The sequence below is a fragment of the Zosterops lateralis genome, assembly GCF_965231275.1.
Source record: "Zosterops lateralis genome assembly, chromosome: 8".
Taxonomy (NCBI): Eukaryota; Metazoa; Chordata; class Aves; order Passeriformes; family Zosteropidae; genus Zosterops; species Zosterops lateralis.
The window spans coordinates 18800721-18813585 of record NC_139768.1 but is presented as its reverse complement, the minus strand read 5'-3'; the positions used below and the strand labels follow the sequence as shown (position 1 = coordinate 18813585).

Sequence of the window (12865 nt, the reverse complement as noted above, 5' to 3'; positions counted from 1 at the left end):
ATCCCTCCCTTTAAACAAACAAAAAAAGAGCCTCACAAAACTTTATTAAGGTAACTGAAGAACCTTCACACACTTCGGGGCAATAGATTCCACTTCACGATTGCTGTTTTCATTTGTTTTTACTTCAGACTTTAACCAATGATGTCAAATTTGAAATATGGCATAAATTCCATTTCATCGTGCTGAGTTCTCATTTACTTGACTCTTCCCACTCTACATCTGCTGAAGTCAAAGCAATACTTGGGGGTTTTGCAGCAACATGTGCTGCACTTCATTTTTGCACCTGCTGATCTCTTTGACAACAGCAAGCTAAATGTTTGAAAAAAACATCTTACTACCTAATCCCGAGGAGGAAAAATAATGAAAAGTAATGCCTATGTCTCTAGAAAATTAAGGGCAACCAAACACTTTCGTTTTATTTGGATAGCCGTACTTAATATTGTTACACTAAAGATCCAGGCATTATTGTAAAAAGCAACAGTGGTAAGCATTTAATAAAAATATTGAATGTTAAAACAGATTAAGGACTGCCCAATAAATTTTAGACTTTAGAGCAGAAATCAAAAGTTAAAGCCCTATCATGAAGCATAGTGACTTAAGGAAAGGAATTCAAGAGATACAGAAATTCAGCTTTTAATTCATATTTCTCAGTAAGGAATCTTATTCTTGGACATAAAGAATCTTATTCTTGGACATACTTATAGTCTGACAGCATTTCATTAAAATGGGTTTATTGCCCCCTCTAAGGATAGAAGGAGAGGGGAGATGAAATGCTGTTGGCACTAAAATTTTTTCAATACTTGAATTACTGAGACACAAGAGAGAGCATGTAAGTCAATGCAAATCACTCAAGGTACATGTCTCCTGTTGCTTCCCATGATATATGGAAAAAAAAAAAAACTTACATCCAATATGCTTAACAAGGTGAAAAACCTTTGGGTGATGTGATAGAGATCTGAGGATCACAGAAATGAAGAGCATGAACCCAGCCTATGAACTTAAACACCCCATTTGAGATAGAAATGAAATAAAGTCTCAGAATTACTTCATAACCCTAACAGTACACATAGAAATAAGTTAAGTCAGAAACTAAAGATCAACTCCAGCACTTTAGTGAATGGCCCACAGGGAGACCAAACTCACACCCTTGGTGTCATGAGCACCATGTTCTAATCAACTGAGCTAAAAGATTTTTTACATTTTCACATGCAAAGGCATACAGAGGACCAGCTGTAGCCTGAGAACTAAAACACTGGGTGCCCAAGTACGTGTGAGGCCCAACACAGTGCATGAAGGGAAAGGCTCTTCAGAGCACCTCGCAGACTGAGGGCTGTTACTGCATGTGGGGCTTGAACACCTACTGTGAGTAAAAGGAAGAGCAACTAGGGATGGTAAGAGTTGCTAGGGAACCTCTAGGAACAGGAAAGGGAGGAATCAATGTAGCTTAGAAGGGCAAGTGTAGGAAAACAGGAATAAGGAAATAAAAGGGTCCAGTCCAATGCTGGTAATGTCCTGTGGCCAACCAGCACCACCTGTCTTCTCTTTAAGCTCTATTTTCCTGGGTAAGAAGCTCTCTGCTCTGAGTACCAGCAACAGCCCAGGTAATGTGACCAGCACTACTGAACACATCCCAGGCCGTGGCATGAGAAGGGCTCTGGGCATGGCAAGCACAGCCACCAGAGCAGCAGCCACACACCAGGGGCAGCTCCTGGCGCAGCTGAGTGACCACACTGACCTCCCCATGAATGGCCACACTGTGCACAGCACTGCTCACACCAGCACAAACACATGGCACAAGCAGTCAACACAACAAATAATGATCTGCAAATACAAAGAGGCCAAACTGGAGACCATCTGCATAATGCTCTTCCTAGGAGCTGATGTGGAAGTGTCCTTCCTTATTGTCTGAACAGTGGCAGCTGTACTGAGGAAATGCTTAAAAAAAAAAAGTGAAAATAAGTTCCACCAAGATACAACTAAAATCTGGCATTTTTGCTTTGCCAGAGTAAGAAGCGTAAGTTAAAATCAAAAATAAAGTTTTCCTAAAGCAAAGATTTGTTCAGGTCCAAAAAGAAAAATGTCTAATGATTAAGGAGCTCATGATCTTATTCATAGTAAAAGAATCAACATTTGCAAATTTTTTGTGCACTATGTAAAATTTGCTGAAATATGTTTTTATCTTGATTTAACAGAAATAAATCAGCTAGAAATGTGCAGCAGATCAAAATCAGCCTTAACCAGAAAGCAATTTCCTGAAGAAAACCCCATTTCTTTTCATCATGTGGACAACTCCTGCATCACTTCACTAAAATACTGTTCAAACACTCAAAATCCCTACAATAAGGCAAGCACTGCTATAGGGAAATAAGAACCACAGGTCAAATGAATGAACTATTTTTGCCACAAGTAATGCCCAAAACAGGTAAGTTCTAAGCTCACAGCAGTGAATAAAGGATTTTCTATAAACTACTTGCAACTACACTGAAGGGATAAATACCCTCACAATAACTAAAAGAATAAGCTAGGAAGGTGCTAGGGTTTGGCGTTAGTTGTTTTTTCAGGGAGAGGATTTTTTTTTTTTTTTTTTTTTTTTTTTTTTTTTTTTTTTTTTTTTTTTTAAGTATATTGCACAGTGATTGCAAAGGAAAAAAAAGCAATTAAAGCTCAAAGTCTGCCAAGAAAGCAGACAGGAATTGCATGTACTAGCTGGCTTGACAATAAAAGATTTTAAAGTAGGAGCAATGCCCATTTGAAAAACATGAAACAGTTTCTCTATAAATAACCTTCACAAAACAGTCAGTTACACCCTAGCATGTAGTTTTTAAAAATGTTAAAAGGCTCTAAAAAATTACATAATTCGAATGCATTTTTCAGAGAAGAAAGTTTGTGAAGACTCCAACCACTTTCCATTTAAAAAAAGCTTGTTAAAAATATAGCTAAGTATTCACCTCAATAATCCTTAAAAAAGGTGGGGTGAGCAATCACCCCACTGTTGTTCTTATACACACAAAGAATAAGTGCTATAGTATGACAATGCTAAATATACCTGCTTTTAAAAAAACAGCACAATGACTAATATTTTCAGCATAATGAAGCAGAATTAGAGCCCCATTTCATGGCCAACTTTGAAATTATGACAAGAGGGTCAGGTTACATGCCCTGACTTACAAAACTCCAGAAGTTCTTTTTGGCCATTTAAAACACAACCTACTGCTTCATCAAAAAACACTGAAGTACACACAAATTAACAGTTGGAGAAAGTATATAGGTCAATAGTAAAGAGGCTTCAGTGTCTCCAATCACTAATTCAGTCAGTGGGCACCACTCTTGGATGGCAAGCACAATTTGCAATGTAGCCTGTTTTCCACTGGATTAATGACATGCCTGCCCATGCTTAATCAGATTGAACATTATGAAATCCTTCACAACATGGTAAATCCTAGGCCAGATGACACAGCAAGAGGATCAAGACTCTTACGGAAATTAGAAGGAAGAGAAGAATGCAAATATTAGTGGCACTTCAGGCTGGTGTGTCAGAACATTGGTTGTATGCTAATTTGTAAGTATTAATTATCCAAAATCAGCAATGCTGGGAACAAGTTACAGAGAGTTCCCATAACTTTCATAGTTATTCATCTTTCACTTGGCTCTCTGCTGGCAAAGGAAAAAAAAAAAGGAAAAAGAATTTTCAGTCTACAAAAAGTCTTTGGGACAAGTTTCCTGATTTTAGAAAAAAATTAAAAACAATTTAACAGTTTTGGAATGTTTTGCCTTTCTATGAGATCCAAGTACATCACAGTGACAGACAGCCCGAGCTCTTTGTTCTGCATTACCAACTGCCAACAGAACAGGTAAGCAGTCAGAGCTATTCCCAATTATTACTGCAGAACTGTAACTTACACAGAAGCAGTACCAAGGAGAAGGAATGCAATTTTAATATGGTCATGTGTGACTTAGTGACTTAACTATTTTACCAAAGTTAAAATACTCATATAAGTAAGAAATAATCATGGTAATATTATTCACAATTTGCAGAATGCACACCAGGATCTAGTTGTGGGAACCACTCAAAAACACAGAAGTAAAGCTCAGCCGAAAAGACTCAGAATCTGCTGTAAAACAAGTTTCAACAAGACACAACGTCAGACTTTCTATTTATTGCTTACAACTGAAAGCAACAAACACAAATAAAATTAAAAACATGTTCAAACAAAATCCCAAACATGAAAAATGTAGAAAAATATCTTAGTAAGGGCTGAAGACAGGATTCGAAGTGGACAGCAGAACCTCATTTGAGTGCCAAGACAAAGGCAAAGTCTTGCAACCTAGCAGGGAATAACCCTGGAAAGAGAGACAACTTTGCACCAGGAGGTGAGAAACAGCTGCAGGGAAGGATCAGGGGCTCCTGGTGATGCTGAATCTGGGGTAACATCTGTATCCCATCCATTCTGAGTGGGGAACAAGCTGTCAAATAATAAAGGCTGCATTAGCAAGGGCAGTCTGAGGGAAGTGATTTTTTTCCCTCTATTCAGTACTTAGGAAAGTACTCAGTTAAAATAATTGCAGCATTGATAAAAAAAACACCACAATCCTGGACTTCTAACAGGCTGTCAGTATCTACTGGAATTACACTTGGGGCATCATCCCAGTAAGCTCTGCAAGTAGATCAAAAAGGCAGGACTTTTTTATCATTATCCTAAAGCCAGTTTGAAGAAAATGTAATCAGGAGGAATTTGACTAGCTGACAAGACAGAACTGCATCCCCACAAGAGCTTTCACAAGAATCAGAACCCAGATAGTAAAGCTGAAGCTGGTCAAAAGGAGATTCTTTACTTTTCCTGCAGCTCAAGAAAACCACCAGAACTGGATCAAATAAGCAGTCATTATCTCTGACTTCTAGAGAGCAGCACACATGCTTCAATGCCTATATTTATTTATTTATTTATTGCACTCCTGTTCACAACTTTGTGCTTTCGTAACATTAAAATACAAATAAATAAAAGTATTCTCAACCATTGTTTGCAGACATTACCACACCAATTAAGCCCAGAAACATAATTTTTTGTTGTTGTTGTTCAAATTGATGAAATTCAGGAAGGTGTTCTTAGATACAAAAAATGTAAACAAATATTTCTCTATATTCAGGTCTGCTAAAAAAAAATAAGGAAATGAAATTCAGAGCATCACTGAAAAGCTTTGCAACTAATGAGTCGTTTAACAAGGAGGCACACATTCAGCACGGAGTGAGTAGACCTGAACTAATGCAGCTGCACACATCTGGTCCACTGTCTATACTACTGAAAACAGAACAGGTGCAAGTGTCATGAAATAAAGTTTAGAGTTTCGAAGCAGTGAAGAAACCACAAATTATCTAAATATTGGGTAGATGGGGGAAGAAAAGAACAGAAGAGAGTCTCAAAGACATTCCTGGTCTGGTGTAGGCAGATTCCCCAAACTACATTCTAAAAATATTTCCCTTGCAGAACAGCCCTGACCAGATTCTCCTCAGAAAAAGAGTTACATTCACAGACAGAAAACACAATATTTGGAGTCTCGAGAACCTTGCAGAAACTATGTAAATGTAATTTCAACCACGCTGAAAATATTATTTCTATTTGAGTTGTGTGTGCTAACACGACAAAAATACTCAAAACTGGTGAAAGATGCAACCTTGTCTTTGCAAAGAAAATATTATCAACTTGACTGTGCAAAACAATTCCTTCAACACAACATGGAGGAATGCAATAAAACTCCAAATATAAGAAATTCAAAAGGCTTGCTTAAGTAACAGCCTGCGAACTGAAACATTTGCTTGGCCTCATCCCAAGACAATTCCTCTGGTTTTCATCCTTCTCATGCTGACTGCCTGACTCACCAAAGCATTCACATTCTTCCACTCCAATCTTCCACTTTTTGATCTCAGTGGAATGGACAATTTACCAGATAAGGAGATGAAGCTGGTGTCCACCTTGTGAACTCATCCCCACAACTATCCCTTCAGATTGTCTTTTGGCGAAGTCTTCACATGGAAACCTTTCTGTTGTTTTATTTCATGGATGCCACCAGAAATCGAACAGCCAGGTGAACAGGTAAGTTCTGCCTTGCACTTGGGGTGTGTGTGTGTGTGTGTGTGTATACACATATATTCAACATCTGTGCAACAGTGACCTTTATGGTCAGGAACAAGATTCAAAGCAAACTTGGTGACCTTGCTAAAGATGAAAGGCATTTATAGGAGTTTAAAGGAAAAAAACAACCAAGCCTTTGGAAGAAGAGTGTACTGAGAATTACTAAAGAAACAAGCTGCACCAGACTCAGGAAATCCCTGATTCGAAAATAGCTGGATGTGGGCAAGGAGTCAGGTTAAGCCTCATATATAAACTTACCCTGTTTCTATGCACGTTTGCCTAGGGCTAGACTCAGAACCAGGATATAGGGCAAGATGCACTCTGAAACAATTTACCACCACTGTTAGGCATGATGCAATTCATAAGAAAGGACATAAGAGTAGCTTTACCATCTAGAAACTCCCATCAATGGATCCTCACCACTATACATAAAAGCATTATAAAAAATTGTTTTGGGAATTCCAGTAAGCTACAGCAGCTTCTGAGATACAAGACATGGAAAGCAGCAGCAAAGGGAGAAAAAGATCCTGAAAAAAGCTGAGCATTTTTAACAGCTCTCTGCAGACAGCAATCCACTGTTCCTCAGAGCACCTGCAGTGCACTTGACACGTTTATATACAAGAGCAACCCTACCTGAGAGGCTTCACAGTGAGCTGCAGCGAGCCCAGCTGATCCTACAGCTCACTGTGGGCCAAGTGCAGTCCTGCTCTCCCTGTTCCAGTTCATGCTTTCCCACTCCTCCTCCCACACCAGTTCCAGGCTGATCTGAAACTACACTGATTTCAACTACCCAAAGTAACAGACAACAAAAGTAGCATCTGGGAAGCTGCCAGGAGGGGAGTGGATACTGCCAATTTCAGTGCCTTGAAGCTGTTATACATCAGCGCATCTATTTCATTAAAACCCCCACTAATTCACCTGCAGAGCTTTTGGCTAAACATAAAAAACCCCAAACCAAAACGAAGTATTTAAGTGTTTTTACATCTTATTCAAACAAATATATTTATATTTGAAAATACAACATACCAAGACTTCAGCTTACTATGCAGTTGACTGAAATAATTTCAAATTGCATTAAAAACGTAAAAGCAATATGGATGTTGCTAGAAAAGTGTTAAGAGAAGTCTGATAAATACAAGCAGAAATACTAAATTATTTAGTATGCACCTACTTATAATAAAGCTAACCTATAATAAAGCAACTGGATGCAATGGAATGAGAGGTGGTTAATTCTGGGGGGGGAAAAAGACCAGAAACACACACATCTTTTTACTAACTATAGATAATAACATTTCCTCTTTCTCACTAAAATGTTTGTTTTAAATGCAAAGCAACTTTTCCTCAAGTGTAGTCACATAATTAAAGTTTGTTTAAAGACCAAAATAGAATCAAACTTTAGCAGCTCAGAGCTGGCAGGTTCACCTCTTCTAGGTTTTCCACAAAACAACAAACACCTTAAATAGGTCAGTTGTAAAGCAGCTTCCAGGACCACCTGAGAACAAATGTAGGCACAGAGGGAAAGTGCTGCTTCTAAGAACAATGAAACTCCACTGGCACAAAAATCAATTCAAAGAGATACTGGTTATTGGAAGAAGGTCTTAATTAATAGAGCACTTAAAAGTGCCTACATTCAATTTATTTCAGTGAGAGTAGAAGGACAATAACCTTTATTTTATAAAGCTGGAGACTAAAGATTCCTAGAAAAGCAATGGGATGACTGCTCACAAATTAGGTGACCACTTATTTTAAAGCAACAAGGTCGTAAAGTTGGAATGCCATTTATTCTTATAAAAAACTGAAATTTTTTGTGTAGTAACAGTGAAAGTCATCACAAGTCTGTAGCACCAGGGTAAGACTTAATGCCATCCCTCTTTGAAGGAACAATAACAAAATTTTTCAAACTGAAGTATGGATCTTTAATTTTCTTTTTGTCCAGACCAACCTTTTGTAGCACATGTACTTTCAAAAGTCATAGTAAAGAAAACCCAGGATTCTTTGCACAGTGTGCACCAGATCAGCAACATGAGCACATCGTAGTTAACTACTGCAAGACTCTTCCTTGCTGGACAAGTCAGCAGGTTACATAAGCTTTGAATTTTTAAAAATATGAACAAGCACACTAGCATGCCATTGTGAGCTTTAGGCCTCAGAACAATGGGGCATTTTTAAAAAGAATTTGAAATGCTCCACATGATATTGCTTTGTAAAAGATAATGGCTTCATTTTACTTCCCGCTCTGCAGCAACAAAACTTTCTGTGTTATTTACAAGCTGATAATATGAGTGCTTACTAGTTTATAGTATTTAGAGACTGTATTATAAAACATACAAGGGATTGAAAGCATTGATACTTAAAAGGGAACGGGTTTTTTGAAGTGCGTATGTGAAATGTAGAGAAATAGTAAGTGCTTAAAGAAAAAAATTCCATTGGAAAGTTAGAAATACAGCTCTCAGAAGTTTCGTTTTTCAGTTGTGTTTTCAACTCAATTATTTAATTAAAAAATTAACAAGCAAGTGAGTGAGTAGAAATTAATTACAGAAGTTAAACTATCTTATCTGGTTTTACTCCGATGAAAAAGATTTTCACGTGCTTGTACTATGAGTCTTGGCAGTTTACATTATTTGTGTTACTTAAACACCAATTAATTCTATTTTTCACCTGATTCAATTTCAGGCAACCTAGAGAAATTTACTTTGAATAAAAAAAGATGCTGTTGAACGTGGTTGTGAAATGATGGTCTCCTTTGAAATTCTTCATAAGGGTGACAGTTGTCTTGCATTTGTGCCTCTAAAAGGCCTTCCACAATGAGGTGCTGACCCGTAACAAGGAACATGAGCATTATCACAGTTCAAATAAAGGCAGGACTAACTGCTGGATACAAAGACAGAAGCAAAGTAGTTAATGTTCTCAAGCTAGGGTTTCACAGAGAACTGAGAACGCTGCCTGTATACATATCAAGACAATAAAAAAATTACAAAAGAAACAAACAAGTCACATGTTCATGACACAAGTGCCTACTAATTTTCCCATGAAGCAGTTGCACATGATCTCTTTCAAGACTACTGTGAACAAACACATACAGACATTACATACTTATATATAAACCATATTCAACAAACAAAAGAAATAAAGAGGTTTCAGCAACAGCAATGCCTGCAGTATCAAACACACCTAAGAGATGTTTCTAAAGCACAACATCAAACACTAGCATCCAACACCTTCACAGAAGTTTTTTCTTCACACACTACTAGTATTACTTTAAATTTATGCAGCACTATCCCCAGCTGAACCTCAGAAGATGGCTCTTTGCTAGATTAACTAATAACTGAGCCACAAACAGAACCAGGTACAATATTGACAATTGTATAACAGCTAAATTGGCCACAATTTCTTCAATGAATGTAGAAACACGCAGTATGCTAGGTTTTCATCAGCCCCATGGTTTCCAGTATGATTTGTTGATCAGTAAAACATTCAACGAGACTGTTGAACTTAAACAGAAGTGTCAAAATAGGTGAAAATTGTAATTCCTTTGTTCTCCCAGGGGAAATTCAAAGGATTGCTGAGATGCTCGTGGCAACTCAAAAACCATGCGGATTAGAAAACACACCCCATCGACCATTTCATTTCTGCCTAGCAAAAAAGTGCTCCTGTGGCTCCAGCAGAATCCATCCCCAGTAGCTGCCAGAGGTGGCCAAAGGCTCAGACCAACAGTTGGCATCATCACTGCATTTCTTCACTCCTGTTAGCACGGACAGAGCTCTCTGTACTGAGCATTGCTGGTAACTGCATCTGCAGTTTCAGGCACGTCCAGGAGTTCCTGCCATCACGAACATGTTATCTTATGTATCTTTCATATCAATGTGCAAGATAAAGAGCAAACATAGCTGGTTTGAGAAAGATCTATCAGGATTACAAACAAGAGCACTTCCCAAGCTTTGCAAAATTAGTGACCATAGGGGTCGCTTCAGTAGGAACACACTCACACACTGGCTTGGACAACAGGAAAAAGTCCCACGGCAGCTTTTGGAAACAGGGCATGGGAATTATTACTCACAGTGTTACAAGGACTTTCACAAGGTTTTTTTATCACACTTGAAGAAAGTCAAAGTAGTTTCTCAATTGCATGAAGTTTATGCTCCCCCATCCCCTAAAAGGGCTAAACTATACTTTCATTTTAAAAATCGGTGATATATAGAAAAAAACCTATTGATTAACAGAATCAGACTTTTATAGGGCACACACATTGTTCAAATATTGCTTGAGAACAGTATTATAAAGACATATTTTCCATGAAGCAGAATGTATTAGGAACAGCATAGAAATTCTTGATATACAGCTTGTCCAGCACATTTTGTGTAATGAACCATTTAAATTAATAACACTTTCATACTAATTCACCATCTTTCAAACTTTTGTAACAATATTTGGAAAAACAAACACTATTCATTACAAAGTCATAAGAATAATCAGCCACGTGTACAACACTTGGTCACTTCAGAATCCACGTATTAATATATTCATGACCTATAAAAGGCAGACACCTGCACAAATCATTAACCTAGATCATTAACTATTACAGCACCCAAAAGCTCACTCATGTTAATAGCATGTAGCTACCTATTCTACCTTGTATAATTGTGGTCACACCCCTCAGTAACGTGCTCATAATGTGTTTATAACTTGGAACAGCTCATAAACAATTTATAAAATATCTTAAAATAAACAGTGCCCCTGTATCTCTTTTTTTTAAACCATCTGGGCTCTCAAGACACAATATGTGAAAGTACAAAGCAAAGATGAAAACAAGATACATCTGATTTTAAGTTGACAGATGAAGAAAAAGGGGTTTTGTTGTTTAAATATATATATATATATACACAAGGTATTGACTATTCTCAAGCTAACAGTGGAACAGTATGATCAAAAGCATCATTTTATGTAATTTTAAATTAAGTGCAGTTGGAAAAGTGACAGTTTATGTATAATTAACTGAATGTAAAAACAGCATCACACTTTCATTTCAGTCAGCATAATCACTTACCAATTTCAGCAGGTAGTTGCTTGATTTTGTTCTCTCGTATGCTAAGCATGGTGAGTTTTGACAAGTTTTTGATATCCTTTTCCACAGTAGTTATACGATTAAAGCGTAGGTACAGAGTGGCGAGGGAGCTTAGCCTGTACACCACCGAGGGGATTTCTCGCAGTTTGTTATGCCGCAGGTCAAGCATGCGCAGTTTCTTCAAGTTATCAAGAGAGTCAGGCAAACTGGTGAGGGAGTTCTCACTCAGAGCCAGTGTCACCAGGTTCACAAGACAGCCCACCTCCGCCGGTAGGCACTGCAGTTTGTTACTGTATAAATAAAGTTCTGTTAACTGCGTTAGCTCTTTGATAGCTGATGGAAGCAAGTGTATAGACCTCTTGGACAAGTCCAAGCGCATGGAATTCTCTTCCCGGCATTTATTTAGCTCTTTGATCACTTCAGCATTGCTGGATTTTTTGCGAGTACCTGTGGCAGGATTAGGTCTTTTTATCGTATTGTCCACTGAAAAAGCTACCCCAGGCTGCGTGCTACTGGAGTCCTTCTTTCCATCTTTGGCATCTTTCCCTTTGGTCTTAGGCTCCTTTTCTTTGCTCTCTTTCCCAAACCCTCCAGAGGCCTTAGCCTCCTTCTCCCTTTCTTTTGACGATTGGACTTTTGGATCCTTCTCTTTACAGTCCTTTTCTTTTCCTAGATTACTACTCATGGTGACTCAACGTTCAGCAAGCACCACATGAAATCTGTTTCTGAAGTCCACAAGAACAATTCAATGCTGAGGCAACAAGGATCCTTAAAACACGAAAGCGTTGAACCCAGGGAGGAGCTTCAGAGGTGTGACACCCATTTGCTACATATTGGTTCTGAAGGCACTCTTTCCTAATCCCACTATCAGGAGATGCAGCTGTAGAGATCAGGTCAAATGCTCCGTATTAGTATTTCTGGAATATAGAGAAGAGAAGCCAAAGTTAGTGTAAATATAAAACTTCCAGTTAAATACTGAATGTTTCTACATCAAGCCTGTGCTCACTAACTCAGGTTAATGATTTGTCCTTGTGTTCAAATGTCAATGAAAAACCCAAGGCTAAACCAAAAATACTACACATACTGCTCACAAGACCCACTGTGGTACAACAACTGTATTAATTAGTATATGGGAAGGAAGAAAAATCACTATTTTTAAACATAATACTGCCTTCAGTAATACATTTGAGTCACCATCTCTTACCTAGTTCTTACAATAACCCCCTGGTCATCTTCATGTATATTCTCTGCCCTCAATGCCCAATACATACCTGCTATAATTTTAAGTGCCTGCCTCCTCAAACAAACCCATACAGGCTTATTCTTACAGCACAAAAGAATCTCAGTTCAATCTACAGTAAAACACAATATGCTACAGTAACACAAACACTTTGCCTTGAGACATCTCTTCTGACCAGCTCTGAACCACAGGTCTCTGCTTTTAATGTGGAGCAGAACATTCTCACCAGCTTCATGTACTTTGAAGAACCAAGCACAAGGATTTTTAAAATATACCTATAAAAAAGTCAGCCAAAAGCCCAGAAGAAATGCATTATGCTTCAAGGTAAGTAAAATTATGAAGGAATTTCTCTTGGGAGTAGGATACAACATATCTTCACCACATCTTGAATTTTCCCTCAATGACTATAATGCAGCCTAATAAGTGAACAGATGT

General features: G+C 38.0%; 1 protein-coding gene across 1 annotated transcript in view; it reads right to left on the bottom strand.

The window, feature by feature from the left end:
• SHOC2 (SHOC2 leucine rich repeat scaffold protein) overlaps window positions 1–12865 on the bottom strand; it is a 61671-nt gene that overhangs the window by 25896 nt on the left and 22910 nt on the right. The window contains exon 2 of the mRNA XM_083865896.1: window positions 11173–12107. Coding sequence (XP_083722022.1) covers window positions 11173–11875 — 703 coding nt within the window. The 5' untranslated portion in view covers window positions 11876–12107. The remainder of the gene's footprint in view (window positions 1–11172; window positions 12108–12865) is intronic.